Source organism: Varanus komodoensis, unplaced genomic scaffold, assembly GCF_004798865.1.
Source record: "Varanus komodoensis strain SLA01 unplaced genomic scaffold, ASM479886v1 scaffold5, whole genome shotgun sequence".
In the NCBI taxonomy this organism is placed as follows: Eukaryota; Metazoa; Chordata; class Lepidosauria; order Squamata; family Varanidae; genus Varanus; species Varanus komodoensis.
In genome coordinates, this window is record NW_025336087.1 from 3910931 (window position 1) to 3930060 (window position 19130).

General features: G+C 38.6%; 1 protein-coding gene across 3 annotated transcripts in view; it reads right to left on the bottom strand.

The window, feature by feature from the left end:
• Window positions 1-19130, bottom strand: part of ARL15 (ADP ribosylation factor like GTPase 15) — a 197039-nt gene that overhangs the window by 120541 nt on the left and 57368 nt on the right. For all 3 annotated transcript variants that reach the window (XM_044446834.1, XM_044446833.1, XM_044446835.1), the window contains exons 2-3: window positions 5515-5659; window positions 3324-3383 (exon numbers count right to left, since the gene is read on the bottom strand). In XM_044446834.1, coding sequence (XP_044302769.1) covers window positions 3324-3383; window positions 5515-5659 — 205 coding nt within the window. The remainder of the gene's footprint in view (window positions 1-3323; window positions 3384-5514; window positions 5660-19130) is intronic.

The following is a 19130-nucleotide window of genomic DNA, read 5'->3' on the forward strand; positions in this document are numbered from 1 at the left end:
GATTCACTATAACCTCACAAGGGTCACACAAATTGCTTTAATGTAACAAAACAAATAATTACATACAAAGCACTTCTCCACAGGGTAAGTCTAGAGCCTGACTTTTGTACTTTTCCATCCATTATTATTTTCTCCTGAAACATTTCCAGCTGTTTCATATTCAAATAACGAATTGAAAGGACAAGTTGCCTGATCCAATTTAGAAATTTTCTGCTCATACAACATCTTAGCACTATATTGGAGACTAACCTAATGTCTTCATTGAACACTGTCATCATCTAGCAAAAACACATTATCCAGCACAAAATGCACTCAAAAAGCATTTTATTTGAAAATAATACTGTTCTTTAAACGTGGAAGAGGAGTCCAATTCTCGAGCAGTCCTTTTCATCCACAGTTTATGTTGGCATTTAACAGATAGTTTATGAGTTGAAGAATTTAATATGACTTCTAGACACTGTGAAACATGACCTTGAAGTTATAGTTGTTGGAGCCACCATGAGTGCATGCAACAGAGGTACAAGTACTAATTCTCCATACCCATGTTTGCCAGGAAAATTAAAAATAGGCCTTTTCAGTCTCAAGCTGTCACTGTTGGAATAGTAGCTAGTGTTGCAATGCTTCTCATTTCTTTATATTGCTTGAATGATTCTGCTTCCAATGCAGGGCTACCTCAAGAATTTTTGATGGCTGAAGCAAAAGAGGAAATAGCATGTCCTCCTCCACCTGACAAACCATAATGCCCAAGGTAAGGCAAAGTATTCAGCTACCCTCACAGGGGAAGAAAGAAACCACAGTAACAAAATTTTGCAGCCTGTTCAGGATGTCCAAAAATCTGACTTCGTGATAGTGGAACCAGCCCTATAGTGGGTTTAACACATCTTCTAAGACAGTGATCTGGCAAGGCCACTTACAGAGGATTCTTGGTAGCAGAAGGCCTACTTTGGCTGTCTGAATACATTCCCCAAGAATACATTCCCCAAGATGATATTGCAGTGTCTTCAAATAGCTATGTCCCTGTCCCTTCCACCAAACAATTGCTGACTACAAAGAAAGGTCTCATTCCCATTCTCCCCAGAGACCAATTGCCTTTGGTTTCCTGGCCTTTGGCAGGTTTTTTCCCCATTCTAAATGGTTGAAAGGTCTATCATTTAAGAGCTTTAAACTAAATTGCTATGTCATTTTGACTCTACCCCTTTTGACCTACATCTGGAATGCCCCTTTTCTTAGAACATCCCAGAAACAGAATTTTTCAAGCTCAGAGAGGGTCAACACTCCTATTATGTGGGTACTTACATTCCCAGTAACTCCATCACCAGTGTTTTTCTGGATATTATTTTAATGCTTTTAATTGCTGGACTTTGTTGTAAAAGAGATATAACCATCCTATTCACTGCTTGACATATATAGATAAATTATGAGAGATGTGCACAGCTAGCAGAGAGACACTGAAGGGTTTTCTACATTGCTCACTGGGAAGAATGAAGGACTGAATTGTAAAGAACTGTTAGCAATACATCTGGGAGCTGCAAAAGCCAAGATTGTAAGAGATTCTGGAAAGATGCCCAAGGGCTCTCATTTAGAAAATATCTTGATAGGATACTGGTCAGTGGCATTGATATAAAAGCTGACCACCTGCTTTCATATGGTTAGAGGGGAAATAAAGAGAGATGATTTTATTAAAATTTGGTATTCATTCTTGATGTATTTCTTAAGGTCTGATGGAATGGATGGATGTCTAGCTGATTGCATTGTTTTCTGGAAGAGTACACTTTAATAGTATAGAAACAGACCATTTAATGACTGGTTATATGAATTGTATTATTGTGAACATTAATATTCTGACTGTACTGCATATATCTCTTAAAATAAAAATGTGACTCAGAAAAAAAGGAATTTTCTACATTCTGTTACAGAAGAAGTCATCAGGTTGCAGAAGATCTCACAAGTCCTCCTAAAAAGTTGCCCCTCTGCTAGTCCTTTACTGTTTTATGTGACAGTGATATAAAGGTTTCAAAGAAGAAAAATGTAGTCCATGCCACTAAGTTGCATAATGCCTGATATTAATTTGCCCTCACAAAAATGCTTCTGTTCATATTACGCATTAGTAGGCATTTATGGACAGTTCCATCTATACTTTCTGGATTATCATGAACTCTTTCATTCAGTTATCATTTCACTGAATTTGATTTTGCACAATTGCATTCGTTTGCATCTTTGTGGATTCATGTTTGCACAATTCACAGTCCTGAAAATTAACATAACTCTCAATGTATATTTTCATATTTCAGGCTATGGGAGAAATGTGCATGTCTGGAGAGTGTTTTTCATTTTTTGAGTTTCTCTGCAACTGAATTTGCTTAAACTTACAGAATTAAAACGGTACAGTTTGTAAATCTGTGGAATGAATCTCTGTGACTCAGGAAAAGCTGGACAGCTGCAGAATCCAAGGGTTTTTTTAAATCAAACTCATATGAGCCCATTACAGATTTGTTTGACATCCCTACTCATTAATAGTGATGCATCTGTCCTCTGCTCACAGCAGACTGGCTCTCCTGTTCAAATTTTAATGTCATTCAGATTAATACTGGGGCTCTTCATGCTTCACTCCTCTGTTACGTGAGGATTATGAACCTCTCAAGTATATTCCCAGATCTGAATGCAACAAGCTTCACCTGCTGCTCTACTCATGAGTATTGAGTTCCCCTGCTGCACCAAGGTTGGTTGGGAATATCGTTGGGCTAAATTATTACTAAGGGAACAAGGAAAGATCTGTGAGGTTTTATGGCTTCATTTCATTCCTAAAACAGCATGCATGTATGGCTTTTGCCAGAATAGTTAGAATTACTCTGCATTTGTGTTTTGTTTCTATAGTAACATCTTACTTTGGGAATTCAGCCTGATACCTTAAATCGCTCACACTGCTTGATCTATATATAGCCATTTTAAGCCTAACTTTAACTTACATTTTCTTCCCTGATTGTTCTAATTGATCTTCTTCCTTTTTCCCTCCAACCACTTTAGATTCAGCAGCTCATCTACAATTTTAAATTTCCCTTATTTATTTTCCTCCTGCATTGCATCAGCTTTGAATTATAACCTTTCAAGCAGGGACCATGCCAGCTGTACCTTCTCCAACCTGGTGCCCTCTAAATGTATTGTACTAAAGCTTCCATCATCCCCAGTCAGCATGGTAAATGGCCATAGAAGGCACCAGGTTGGGAATGCTGGCCCTAATAGCTGTTAAGTGTTATTCGTTATTATAAACAGATGCTAAATGGAATGGAAAGTATCAATCACATATCCAGTTAATTAATACCTACCTCCAAGCTCTTTCACATTCAAGATAGCATTCTGGAATGGCACTGCTTTTATGCTAAAACCTGAAATTAGAGATTTAAAAGTTAGTAACTTGTACAGTGGAGAGATTATTCAAAGCAATAGGTCTGTTACTACTAGTAGTACTCTTCTCTTGCTCCCTTAACATCTTGAAAACTTAAAGTGTCTGGGCGAAGTATCAAAAGCTATATTCCTACTAACTCCTTCCCTAATCCTAAACCTTTGCCTTTTTCTTCATTTCTTCAGCATGCACTCTGCTGCCAAATATTTAGAATTATTCAAAAACATAGCTATACAAAATGAAAAATGTATAAATATGTTTTGCAAAATTGTAACAGACCGGGGACATCTTTAAAGTTATTATTTTGAGAAAAAGCTTCTAGATGACAACTATCAAGAATGAAAAAAGTTTACCCTGATCCAAAACATGTTACACTAGCAAGCAAGCTCAAAAAATCAAAAGGAAAACTATTTTACATTAAATGCTGTAGCATTTTATTTATCTTTCTGCATGCTTTCAGTTCATACCACACTGTGAAATCAAATTAATCTCTCTGTAATGGAAAATTGAACATACTGAAATCTAAACACAAAATTCTGAACCTCCCCAAAACCATAAGGAACTATGATTACATATTATCAGTGATACCCCAGGCATAATTTTTAGGATCAAACTGGAGGTGTGGGCCATTCTTAAATCTGGAACATTGTGCTAATAGACTAGTAAAAGCCTTTGGGAGAAAATAAAGTATGGCAAGCAATGGCTAGAAAGAAAATGTTGCCCCTCAAACAAACTGAAACAGTGCCTAAAGGTAAGACTGTTTAATGTAGCAAGCCTCTACACAGGTGTATTTCACACAATTGTAAGGAGAGAATCTAGTAAATATCTCTTCCCCACATTTCTTTCTCTTCTTCATACTAATCCAGGCTCAGGACTGGGGCCAAACTGCGATACTTCCCAAATTTCCCTGCACAGCTTAGGGATCCTCCACATTAAAGGTCCCAAATTGGAATTTTCTGTATCATGGGTGCTCTCCTAAAATGGCTGCTGTAAGGGAAGGTTTTTCCAATTAAATGGTTAGAAACACTCATTTTCCAGAAGACAAACTGAAGAGACTAAAAGAAAAGATACTTGCCCAAGACTTACATATAAGGCCAAGATATGGTCTGGGTTTTAAAATTAAGTATAAGATGGTTCAGCTTCCCATTTGGAAAAAACAAATTTAAAAATAGAGTCAAAAAAGGGAGGGGGGACCTGGTAATCATGAAGAAGACTCCTAGAGAGCAAGCATGTTCACTTACTTTCTTCACAAAAAAACAAATCATTTTTCAGTAAACAATTTAGGAAGCCTCAGTCCTAGCACTGGGACATTCAATTGCCTCTGGACTAATTGTCACATACTTACAGTGTTCCTATTGCTAACCGTTCAGAAATCTTGAACTTTTAATAACTATTCTACAGGCTCATCTATTCATTGTATTGTTTTAAATTTCTTAATACACCAGATTCATCCAACTGTTAAAGATCTGACCACAAATCATTGCATATTATCTGGGACATAACATGTTACAATCACACTTTGCAGCCTTTTCTTTTTTGCTGTGGTACCTTTTTTTCTTGTTTCAAATTTCACAAATGTGGTATAATGAAGACTTAAAAGGCAATTTTTTCATGGGTGTTCTTGGATTATCCAAGGGTTGTTTAACCCATGCATAACCCATTCTACCCTGTTTTTCATGACATTGCAAGCTAAAGTACACGCATGCTGCCACTTCCATTTTCAAAATGGCTACTGTCCCATACCACAAAGCCCCACTAGTTAATTAACCCATAGTGGCTTAGCATTATGTGTACACGAGGTGAGAGTAATAGGACAGATTGTTAATAGAAGAGTAAGGTTGAAATAAAAGACAGCTACTCATTTGTGATATTATTTAAGCCAAACTTTAAAAGGTCGAGGTATGTAAGTGATATAGTGGATAACAGCAGCCTATTTTAATCACAAGAGCGTCACTAGAGACTGATAATTTCTTCATTAAGAAATAAGCCAAATATAAATGAAGTTAAGCATAAACTGAAATCATTTTTAATTGGACTTGATGTAAGCATTAGAAGTATGCCACAATTTTGAAAGATATAGGTAGTTTAAGAAGTTACACAGGACATTAGCTTACCTGTTGTTGACACTATATTCTCTCTAGTTTCACTGCAGAGCTGTGATAATAAACTAGTCTTTCCAGAACCAGTAAGACCTATGCAAACCAAGTCATACTCCGGTCGTGGTGGTGGAGGGCCTTTGCAGCAAAGTGCTCGAAAACACTGAAGGAGAAAGTTTAACAAAGGAAAGTTTAGTCAGATTTGTAATGAAAAAACAAAAGATTTTTCATTTTTAAAAAATGACAAAATATGGAAGACAAACAATTTAGTAAAAGTGTTTAAAAGGATTACTACAGTAGAGCAGAATGACTACTGTTGAATTCAGACTCAAGTTTATCCCATTTTTACCATATCATTACATCATAAAGGTCATTAAGTTTAGCAAGTTCCTTCCAAAATTTCTTATTTCTTTATGCAGCTCAAACAAAGGTCTGGGAGAAAGTTTTCAACCATAAAATTACCCTGTGATCAAAAAAGGCAAAATGGAGTAGATAGTTGTTCATGGTAGTGTCAAATGTTCCCTGGCTTAGTGTACATATTTCCTGTTAGATCAGGAAAGTCACTAATCCCTGTCTTCCACAGATAATATCACATAGCTTCTCACAAAACTTGTTTCACCATTGTGGAATTATATGACTTTATAATAATGCAATAATCCACAAGGTGAGTATTTCTTACTTCTTTCAAATAACATCTTCAGTGTCCTTAAGTCACAGAAGGACCTGGGTTCCTAACTCTATAGTTGGTCAGGACCACATAGCAGCAAGCAAGTGTGCCACTTCCCACCTGTTTGCTGCTGATGTTATACATCCGGTTTAGAAAGCAATCCAGGCTCCTGAGTTATTTGCAGCTATATCTGATCAACCCAGAGGTTTAACCCAATGGGAAATTCTAGGTTGCTTCCCCCTCAACAATTTAGGGTGCCAGATTGGGACATCATGGCAAATAACCTAAGAATGGAACATTCCTGAGTTCTTTGCTAAACAACAAACAGTGTGGAAGCAGCAAGAGGCTGTGTATTTGCCTGCTGCTGCTCAGCCCATGGGTTGTAGTTATATACAAAACAAGGTCATTGTTTGCACTATATAGCCAAATGTTTCCCCATTTTCCTCTTTGCTGTGTTCTCAGACCTCTATGTAAGAATACCTGTGGACAAGCTTCACGCTGCCTTTTATAGAGAGAGGCAGGCAGGTCTGAAACCCAAGAAACTAAGTATCAGCTGTATACATTGCCACATACAAAAAGCATATTTGTGCCTAAAAGCAGCAAGATGATTCAAACACACTCACAGATGACTGGTAGCCATAGATCACAAGTATGACTAGTGAGCCACTGATTAAATGCTTTCATGAGACATGAGTTCATACTAGTCATATACTTATGGTATAGCATCTTTTCTTTGCGCTATGTGATTGAACTTCAAACAAAGCTGAATTATTTTTTATTTACGTCATTCCCTTCTGGTGCTTATGAACTACTTAGGAGGGCTAACTGTAAAATACAATGACATCCTGTAAAGTGTTACAATATAATACAAACAGAGGCTGGTATTAAAAAAATCGATGTGATCAAACAAAACCCAGCCTAATCAGAAAGCTTTTTTGCCATGCAGTGAAACCTAATATAAGAGGGTGCCATCCAAGCTTTCAGGGGCAAAACTTTCCACAGTTTAGGTGCAGGCACAGAGAAGGCCTCTCTCATCACCATCAGCCATGCCACCACCAAAGCTGAGACACAGAGAAAGCCATCTCCATGAAGTCTTAACTCTAGTGCTGAATTAGAACTTATAACTCTATATACATAATTGCATGCACAAAAGCCCTGACTCATTTATAGGCCGTGTTGAATTTTAAAAAAGCCTTCAGGGCCTGCTTCAAGGCCTGTTATCTCTTTACAACGTATACATTATTATTACCAGATAATCACATTTCTTCTAATAGGATGTATTACTTTGCCTTCCAATACAATGTTTTTTTAAAGGTTTTATAGATTCCAAAGGGCAAATAAATCCTTAGTGCATCAGGAGTCCAAGGTGGTTAGAATACTTCAAGAACCTGCTGCTGCAGTTTATTGAGCATTAGAGAACAGATTTCAAGCATTAAACATGCAGTTGTGTGGAGGGTGCACCATCATATTTAACAGATCTGCACCTGTGTTTATTCAGCACAATATTTCTTAGCTTAATCGCTACAGTTGATTTGTTATTGTAGTTAACCTCAGACAGTAAATATACCTGTGGGACAATAAACTGCATTTTTGAAAGCGCCTCAACTTGTCGCCTACATTCACTAAATAGAACAGGGCCCTGCAGTCATAGTGGAGCCTCAGATAACTTTGTAAGCTGGTGACTGAAGCGGAACATTACTTTCCACACTACAGATGTAGCAGGCATTTTTTCTATGAAAATGTATCTACTATCACAGATATAGGCAGTACAGCACTCATTGCAGCCTGAAGATGAAATGAATAATAAATAATAATGAAATGAAATGGAAAAAGGATTTGCAAGATTTGTTAACAACTTGATCTTTGGCTAAGACAAAGAAAATGCTGATGAAATTAAGATGGTCTGCTTTGGAAGTTATGCCACTGAAATGTATTGAATATAACAATTCTAAAAATAATGATTAAGGAATTAAGTTTCCCTTAAAAATTTAATATACTGATTTGTGGTCACTTGTATATGCTACATTTCATTTTGTGAAAAATGCCATCTTTATTATTGGCAACCATGCTGGGCAATGAAACACATGAATTTAATACATATTTCATTCCCCATTATAAGGGGAGGGAGCATACAATGGACTCAGACTCACAAACTCACAGAAAAGGGCATCTCATTAAAAATAGGTAGCTAGTACGGCCTTGGAAATGGCTTTGCGTAACCCCCTCCCCCAAACTAAGGACAATCTTGGACTACTGTGACCTGCGATACTTTGATGCAGCCTTTCCCAATACAGATATGTTGGACAACTCCCAGCACGTAACAGTGGCATGTTGAGAGTTTTAATCTAATGTATCTGGAAGGCATCAGGTTGGAAGAAGGCTACTTTAGTGTCTGATTTATCAAAGTGCATGTTACTGCGCAACATTTCAACTATCATACTAAATAAAATCTAAACTGCTATGTGGCAGAAACCCGGCAATTAACTCTGTTTAAGGAAAATGTTTCAAACCTTATCCAAGTTTATCCCCATTCTATCTATGTGCAACCAGAACCTTCTTGTCAGAAATCATTTATCCTAAGGTGAAGGATTTAGAAATTTATCTCTTGGGTTCACTTGTGGAATGAAGTTTTTAGTGCAACATAAAATGAGAAAGAATATGAAACAGGGATACAAAATTGGGAAGCATGTGCAGAGAGAGTACAGAGAGAGACTGTCTGCTGTGTTGTTCTCTACATTTTTTCTCTCTAGGTTTCAACTTTCCTTTGTTTAACAGGGCCCTCTAGATCATCGTATTCATCAGGCATGGTCCACCCATGACTCACAGGTGATGCCCTGCATCAATTGCACTGCTTTCCTCTTCTGCCAGGAAGGTCTGTCCTCGCTGTTTCAGAGAATCCTGCCCGCTGCTCTCGCAATGTGGCATTTGCCACAGCAGGAACAGGGCTAGTGGGACTCTCTGGAGTGGCCTGTCTCCTGGCCTGGCACTGTCTGCTTCAAGGAAGTGGCCAGTCTGTTGCTCTTCAGAAAGCCAGCCAAGCTGAAATCCCTGGCTCCAAAGAGGTCCTTTCTAAGAGCCAGATGTTTTAGCCTGGCGGTCTCTTTGAGGAACCTCATTGGCAGTTTCCTCTGGAGGAGCAGCTCAACAGTAAAGGAAAAGGAGGAACGACATGGGAAGAGATGGGGTGGGGGTCTGATGCAGGAAGAGGGCATGATGCAGCAACAGTAAGGGAAGGAGGTGGAAGGGTGCATTGCAGGAAGAAGGCATTGTCCAATGGTAATAAGAAGAAGGGAGATGGCACAGGAAGGGGAAGGGACCACAATGTGAAGGACAATTTGGTGATAGTAATGGGAAGGGAGTGTGGAACATGTTGCAATAAAGGGAAGGAGACATGATGCCTTGGTGGTAAGGGAAAGGGGATGCAATGTGGTAAACAGCATGAGAAGGGTAAAGAAGTGGGGGAATGATGTGCAAAGGTAAAGGGGCACAATACAGCAATGGGAATGGGGATGCAGAGTCTTGCTGTGTGCCATCTTGCCTCGGGCAATAGGAGAGCTGTTGCCAGGGCTGTTATTCAGAGATCTGCTTTCACACAAGGCCACCACCAAGGAGGGAAGGGCAGGCAGCCCTTCTCATGGTCTCAGCACAGTCTTGCACAGGAAGAGGATAAAGTAGGCTCCTAGTCAAACCATCTCAGCTCTAGAAGGTTCCAATAAAGGCCTTCCAACAAAGGCTCTCTGCAGGTGCAGAACCTGTATGTACAATACACAAAGGCCATGAAAAAGAACCTAAGATGTGAAATAACGCCTGAAAGAAGGTTACTTGATATGAAACTAGATGCTCTGGTTCTTCTTCAACACACTGTAGCAGACTCATCACACCAGGAATGCATCTAGTGCAATCTGGTTCCTATCCATACCTATTGAAGGGAATGATTGCAGCAGAAGAGAAAATGGACTGTGTTGGCAGAGATCTCTTTATCCTGGTGTAGTATTAAGGAACACAGCAATGCACCCAGGAAAAGTTGTGCAAGGCCCAAGCGTCACCACTTCCCACACAAACTTCTAAAATTCCCTTTAACACCAGCCTGTCTTTGCTGTTCATAAACACTGAAGTGCTTTCTCTCCTCACCTACTTAGTTTGTTTACGGAACTTTTAATGAAACCTTGAGCAAAGACAGAGGCAAACAGAACTGAGAACATTAAAGGCAACATTAGTCAGTCAAGAAAAACAGATCACTGATTAGTCTTTGTTTTAAGAAAAAACAAATAACGAGTGGAAACCACCCCCACCCCACCCCCCACACACTCAAGAAACCAAAAAGAATTTAAAAATATGGAGAATCTGAGGATACAGCATCCCTTGTCATTTCCTGTTAGGATGAGAGATGGGCGCAGATTATTCAACAATAGCCTAGAGCATAAAGCTGTGCTAAAAGCCATCCTTTTACAGTTATTCAACTAAGCTAGAAAAGCTTCTTCAATGTGATTCATGAATTAAGTATGCTACAGGCTTGGCTAACTGAGCTCTATATTGTTAGCACTGGAGATGTATTGATAAATATTCTACAACTGCCAACTAGAATCAACTAGAGTAATGTTAATTGAAAACTCATAGGGACACAGAAACCAAACTGAAAAAAAAATAAAACTTACATGACAATCCTATACACAGCTAAAGCCTTACTGAGCTCAATGGGACTTATTTCCCATTTAAGTGGGTAGAAGATCCTATCCCTAATAGGCTAGCACACTGTAATTACTTTATTATTTAGTTACAAATTAGTTTTATTAATTGCTGCCACCCCAGCATGTTGGAAATAGGGCCACTGATAATTTGGAATATCTATGAGTGTTGAAGTGCCAATTCACACAAGCAACACCTCCTTGTGAGCACAACCAAGCAGCAATTGCTTGTTCAGAGAGATATTATGCCCCCACCATAATGTATGGACTAGCCTAAAGAAAACAAAGTAATTCAATTAGGTACTAGAAGTGCATGATAGATGGAGCTATAAGGTAAGAACCCTTTCAGTAGGACCAACTCACACTCACTCACCTGCATACACAGCAATCCCATCAGTCTTTAACATTCTTTCAAATTCAAAATAAATGTAGGGTTTGGATGTAAAGTAGAATCCGTTCTGAATGCACACATGGTTCTTTGATCTATAGTTGCTGGGATCCCCAACCAGGGATAAAGTAACATTACAGGAGTTGCAAAGGGATGATTTAAGCAGTTCTCCTGCATGTCACCTCCACCCCTAAAACCATACTGACAGGACAGGGCAGAAAGTGATGAGGGTTCATCCAGGAAGCAGAGGCAGGACCTGTAATTCTACATTAAGGATGCAGAAGGACTATTCTTCTACAGGTCTTCTCAATGTCTTGTTAGAACAGTAGCACTGAACAGAAAGGAAGCAAAGAGACAAACAGCTTGGAGACATTTCCCACAGGCAGCTGTGTGATCCAACATTGAACTTCTAATGCTAAGACCCATTTATGTTGTTACTCAAACTGCACCGAGTTTCCATTTGTAGCTGTAATGGTGTTTGTATCCCTAATCTTCAAATGCCAGACTGTCCATTTGTGAATGGATTAGCCAAAAATTTACAGAACTGACTTAAAAACTGAGAAAGTGACCCTCATCAGCATTATTACTCATGTAGCATTTGGGGCCACATTAAATATGAGCACACTGTTCCTTTGTCTTTTTGAACTTGTATCTCTAAGTGTAACTCTAAAAGTCTCTCAGGGTTTTATTACAGGGCAAGTTAAAATATTTTGCAATTTATCTTAGGAGCACCATGAAATGTGTTGTTTGCAAGATTAAAATGGGTTCTCAAAATAGCTTTCTAGGCAGATACTGTGCTCCACAGAGTTGGAAATCCTGATTGCACAGGGACCCCAGTCACACAGAGCACTTAAAGGCAGCATTCAGCCAAATGCAGTTGTAGTTTGGACTGTCCCTACCAACATGGGGAGGCTGGTGTGGAGGGAGCACTGCAGTAGCCCATATCCTCAAATTCCCTCTACGCATAACATTTTGTAACAAATGATTAAGGCTACAATCTCAAGGCATCTGCTACATCAGAGGAGTGCAATGTAGTGCTTATATGCACCACTGTACCCTGAAACTCTCCCATTCTTTTCCCCCCAATTAACACATTTTTTCTAGCATCTGGGATTGCTGTGAAATAGTTTTGTCTTGACATTAAAATCTGTGAACAAAATTGTTTAGCATGTTGGAGCTTAGACTCCACTTCTGTCTTGCACTCAGTCTCCTAAGTTAACTACTTGTCTATTGCTATGTCTCTCATGGCAGCAATTTTGTGGGGAAACCCAGAACACTGTATCTACTTGCCACATGTACTTATAGCCAAAAGTTTGCCTACCCTTGTTCTACAAAAATCTCAAATGCCAAAAGCTGGTACCTAACAGCTGAAATGTACTGCCCTATTCTAAGCGTATCCCCTGTGTGATGTCACATGGCTCTCCCAATTTACTACCCTAGAAGAAAATGAAGAATGTAGAAGAGCAGCATCTGTTACAATGGGATTTGGCAGAATGTCAATTGGGGCAGTAAAAAACTGAGCTTTTGCCTTCTGTCCTCCACTATTTTTCAGAGTGGCCGTCTACCAAAATGAGCTGCCAAATCAGGGTGCTCTTTACAGCTATACATCACAGAGACAATCACCATGTTAGCCAAAATTTAATTTGATTAGAAATATGGGATAGCTAAGGAATAAAGGACATTTCCAGTTTCATAAAGTATAGTGCTAGTATAGCTTACCTTTTCACAACAATTTTGCACTTTCTCATAAAAGCACCAAATTTATACCATATGCTTATCTGAAAAAGCACTATGTATTAATCCATATGGCTTATGGACAAATACACAAATATTTACAGGTTTTGAGGCATGCAATATTTACATGTGCATATACAGAGTTACACACACACACACACTCTTAGATACCAAATACAGCATAAATTTGTTTCAAAGTTAATCTACACCTAACACAAGAGATTCCCTTACAGTTCTGAGTATTTAAATAAAGCTAATCCATAGCAGTGTGGCACAGGTTGAAATAAAATGCCTAGAACAGAGACTAATTTGATTTTTTTTTGAAATGGGGGGAAAAAAGCACACAACATTCTGGCTTGGTAAAAATTAGGGGGTTCCCCCCCTACTCAGTATAACCACCCCTGAAAATACCATGCTATGTCTGGCACGTGTGAGGTGGTCTAATCCGATTCACTAGCCAATGCAGTGTGACAGCCAATGTTTCTGGGTTACACAGCTATGTCACACCCAAATAAGTGAAGAGATTAGATTTTCTCCAGGTCAGTAACAAGTTGCTCTTGGCCCTTCCCTGGCATATGTATCATTGGCCCTAAAGAACATTGTGCCACTCTTCCCGATCACTTAAAGGCATGACTCCATTCCCACCAGTTGCCACCCCCATGCACTTGCCTCACAAGTAATGGAAGAAAAGAACTGGCTTGTATGTAACATGCATTCAGCAAGCTCTAGAAATCTATTTATAAACTAGCAGGCTTGGGATAAAGCTAAATATCTTTGTCTCATTATCATTAAACTCGGGTTCAATGAAATATATGCTGCCTTAGAGGATTTTATTAAAGGGTTTAATTTAAGGAGGTTCAACAGCCCTAAAAACAAGTCCAATTTTGTTCTTTCAGCAAAATTTGCAGGTAGGGAAAGTATTCCTGTGCCTGCAATAGTAAACTTTTTAAGTATAACTGATTTAAAAAAAAACCACTTTCTCTACTACTGCCCACAATACAACGTATTTCGAGTAAAATACTGTTGAAACTAGGTTATGTTGTTCTACAGCATGTGTACCTTGAAGCCCTTCTGTTCTCTGAGAAGACCCCAGTTTTCCACTCTATACAGCTGCTATTCACTTCAGTGACTAAGCCCTTTCTGTTGTCTCAGCCTTGGGGGGAAAATACCGTATTTTTAGTCTTGAGAGGGAGAGAGAGAGGGAGAGAGAGACAGAGAGAATGTGTGTGTGTGTACATATATATATATATATGTGCATGCTTATTCACACACAGTGCTACGCATTAAGATTACTATTGTATGCTGACAGCAGAAAAACAAGAATTTGCTGAAGCCAGGGCCTTTAGAAAACAGATCACAGTGCAATACAGCAAAAGCTCCACGTCTAGGACAAGAAAATGAAAGGAACAGGACATTGTCCTTTTCTAAAGGGCACTGTTCTTTCAGTTGTTATCTAAAAGCCAGACAAGTAGCGCATCATATGCGGCTACAGAAGACTAGACATCTTGTTCAACACAGGACTATAAAAATACAAAGAAACAAATGCACAAAGTTTATCTCCCACTAAAAAATATTTTGTTTAGTTTTATTTTACTGCACTGGTTTGGGCATGCTAATAAGCAAGATACATATTAAGCACTGTCAAGTTAAATTAGAGACAGTCCTTGTCATTGTATTATTTAACTTGAAATGTCAGGAGAGGGGGAAGAAAAACAACATCTTTGAGAGTTTGTGTAAAAAAATGAAAATCATTAACTCAAAATGCAAAAACAAGACTCATGTGTTGTGAATTCAGTATGCAATGCATTTTTAATTTGCAAGTAGTTTATAATGCACTCCATAAGAGTTTATTTAAACAGTCTTCCAAAAGCTTTCAGCTGAAGTTGTACAACTTCCTTATGCAGACCAAAGCTATTTATTGTCTTATTCTACTTTACTTACTTACTGGCAGCCTGTAATATTCCACCCTTCAGACTGAAGAAGAAAAGATTTGAGAACAATAAAACTAGCAGCCTAACAAGGAATCACATCAGAGCAACAACAGAGTATAAAACTTAGAAGTAAAGACAGCCTTGGGGGAGGATCTTTATTTGGCGCTCAGAAAGCATCAGAATTGGTGCCAAAATCCTCCCTGCAGAAAGTGTCCTAAAGTCAGGGTGTCATAACAGAAAAGCCCCTATTCCCTTGGTCTCTGCTTGTCTCTGTTCCAAAGGTGGCAAGGAGAAGACCTATAGAATTGCCGTGGGAAAGATCACGGTATTTGAGCAGGTGTCATTTTATTTATTAAATACAGTTTTGCACATTCTGCATCAAGACACTCAGGTTGGCACCCGTCTCAAGGAAGCCACGTCATTTTCAGCTCACTGATCAGCATGCCATGTAGCATACATCTGTCTTGTCATGTTTATAAAACAGATGCTGCTCATGTGTGGTAAAAATATGTTGTCCCTTGAACCTATTCCTGCCATCTGGGACAAGGTATAAAATGTTAAGGTAATTAGAAGCAGAACAGAAATAAGAAAGCTGTTTGCAGGACATTATTAACACAGTTATTACAACCATTTTAGGAGTTGGGGTTCACCATTTACTTTTTGTGGTGTAGCCCATCAGTATTATTTTTTCCATTGACAGGGAGATGGTCAATGCAGCAGTGTAAATAGTCAGGGAAGCTTGCATTTAGCTGAAACCAATGTGACATAAGCATATGACTTTGCATATATACACATAAACACCTTTTGAACTAGCCCTAAACTTCATCCACTCTCTCTGTCCATATTTAGGGGTTAACATCATGCTGTTGTCAACTCCAGCTCCAACCTTAATTGCTTTAATACTATTTTCACTGGTGCCAAAGGTGTAAGACATTCAGTTAACTTTTTTGCTAGTTATCCTACTGGTTTCCACTTATATAAGTCAATTTTTTTCTACACTGAAATTAGCCACAGCCCACTTTTTTCTTGATTTAAATCTCTTTACATTTTAGAAAAGCCCACACATGCATCAGTAAAACTAACTTAAAGACAGCAGGGATATATTTAATAGCCAAGCATATGAACAGCAGAGTTCTTAAAACTATGAGAGATCAAGGTTCAGAGGAAAGGGTTCAAAATAATTACTTTCCATTCCCTATTACTAGACACAAACCAGAAGACAATCTAATAAAGCTATTATGAAACCAATATAAAGAACCGCACTGCTAGCTTCACAGAACCAGAGGTGCTTTAGACATGATGTAGGGAGGAGACTGTACTACACAAATAGGAAGCTTCCATCAACTCAGCATAAACCTGAGTAAAGTAGTATATGCCGCTGTTTGATAATCTAAATATGATGCTTAGGAATGTTGATAGGAAGCAGCCTAGAAAGTATTCTGAAAGGCAATTCCTATTTGCGTGTCCTCTTGCAGCTTTTAAATAATATTATTCCATTGATCTCCACTATCAAGCACACCAAGGTACATCCAAAGAACTGTGAAGAAAAATGATTAAACGGTTCTGTAAGCACCTGCACCAATTTTCAGGCAATGCTATGAAAGGGAGATTCACTAGCAGTTCTCAGGCCTCCAACAAGAGTTTATGTGAGTGGAAAACACTGGTAAATTAACTTTTACTTTTCTCATACAGGGTTGAAAGTATGGGATAAAATACCCCTTTTGTGAGCAGAAGACTCCTTTCACATGCAGGAAGGCTTCTTCAAACACAGCCTATCAGTTTTATGTACATAATGTATATAAAATGGGGCTTTCCCAAGTCTGCCTACTATTGCAGCCTCCCAAAAGCTGTTCTTAAGAGTAACAGGATCCCCCAGGATGATATGAGACAAAGCACCACTGGCTGAAGCAGAGAAGGGGGAGTTGCTAAAACAAGAGCAGAACTTAACACAACTACTGCCTCATTGGGTCCAAGTCACAGAAGTTAACCAAGAATGTAAGACTTAGATGCCTTTCCATTTTTCCGGGTTTTTGCAACCCTAACTCTTGTCCCAACTTACCAAATAGTTTGTAATAGCGGAGCTGAATACAACCTTTGAATAGCCAGATAGGGTAGCCAGTAGATCCACTGTTAAATTGTTTATCTTTTCTGGCCTTTCCATACAGTGTTGTCTTACATATATAAAAATCTTCCACTCTTTACAAGCATCTCCAACACTTACCAGTACTGTTAAGGTGCATTTTGTTCAGGCCCTAAGGAAACACTAACCTAGAGAAGTGTTCCTTACATAAAAGAAGCACATGGACACAGATCACCGCCCTCCTCCTCACTTTCATGAGTAGCTCAGCTCTTAGACAGCCAGAACTCAGTTTCCTGTGCTCAGAGAAAACTATTAAAATTCTTTTGTTTTTTTTTAAATCATAGTATCCCATCTTAAATTTTGTCATTATAATAGAGCATTCCTAATTGACAAATACTAGAGAAGTGTGTTATCCATTTGTTAGTCATTCATTTCACAAGTCTTCCTTTTATATAAAAATGTATCCAAGTTGGACTAGGGTTTCCTCAGAACTGAGTGTAACCAGAAATATGAGTAACTTGAGCATATTTATGGTAAAGTACTGATACTGGCAACAAAGCGGAGGTCATTCAGTAATCCAATATTTGCATAATCAATTACCAAGAGTTTTTCTCTTTAAAATTCGTCATAATTGTCCTTTAATGAGCATACTGGTCCCAGGAAGTAAACACCATTTAATCCTTTTTCTAAGTAAGGATGTGCAAATCAACAACACTCAGCAAGGTTCTCCAAATCGCACTTCATTCCAACTCCAAGCTTCATTCCAACTCCACAGAACAGACTGTGAACTTTTTTCCCTTTTCACATGTATACTTTTGCATGTATTTTCCAAATGTACACATCAATGGGCATATCTTTGAAATGTACACATTGTTCTCTCATGGATTGCATGTTCCAAATTTACACATGCTGTCAAACATACTTTAGTGATGCAAATCGCTTTTCAATCTTGGAAACATGGACTCTGACTGCTGTTTGTGTCCAAATCTGTGTTCAGTACAGAAAGTTCAAACCGGGTAAATCCTGATGAAATGAATTTCTCATACCATGCTACTCACTGGTACTCTCATACCATGACTTATTCCTCAGTAAACATTCACATGATTCCAGTTTTAATCTTTTAAATTCCATAAGTTACTTCATTATCGGTATTGACAGTCTTATTTTACAATTTATAGTCCATTTTTAGAAATACAATCACACAAAATCAGCATTTTAAGCACTTAGTCAGGTTTGTTTTGAAAGTTACCAAACTCTGTGACACTACTTCATAATACTATAACAGTGAGGAAAAGGAGGACTGGAAAATAATAATTCTTTCTTTTCATAGACTAGAGCCATCTGCAGATCTGCAGACCCTCCAACAAGTATTTTCACACCCAAATATTTATTTATTTAAAACATTTCTATGCCACCCCCATCGCAACAAAGCCTCGGGGTGGCTCACAGCACTAATAGCATCATAGCAGTACACTTCTGTTGGCACATTTTCTCATTTTGTGATGTAAGGACATATCAGTTAATATCTCCTACCAGGGATGAGCAATATGTGACTATCCAGATGTTTTGGCTTAGAGCTCCCACCAGACCTAGCCAACAAAGCTAGTGAAAGATGAGGGGAGTCATAGGCCAAAGCATCTGGAGGCCAACATGTTGCCCTAATGTGTTCTAAATACTTGTTAGCTGGTGCACAAAGAAATGTATTCACTGTACATGATACACAAATCCATGTAACACAACCTGATACAGTTTAGTTTCAAAAAGGAAAGCCAGTTCTGAGGGCAGGATTTTGAGCTAAGAAATAGTGAAGGGCTGTTCTTTTTTCCTGCCCACTGTTTTAACCCTGTAAGACTTAAAATATAGCTAAATGTCCATTTTGAATGAAATATACAAAAAATCTCCTAGCGAGATGATCTGCAGACCAAGAACACACAAGGTAACATTCAGACACCTGACTCTTCTTCAGTCCCTTTGCTCAGAAACCAGGCCCTGAACCTGTTTTTCTTTAAAGATAGATGGAAGGATGAAAGAATGGATGGACAGACAGATGGACAGAAATGGCACTAGATCTCCAGTTTCTGCATATGGTCAATTAAGAAATTAAGAGACCAACAGCATGCTGTTTCTAATGGTAGACAGGTAGATGCTT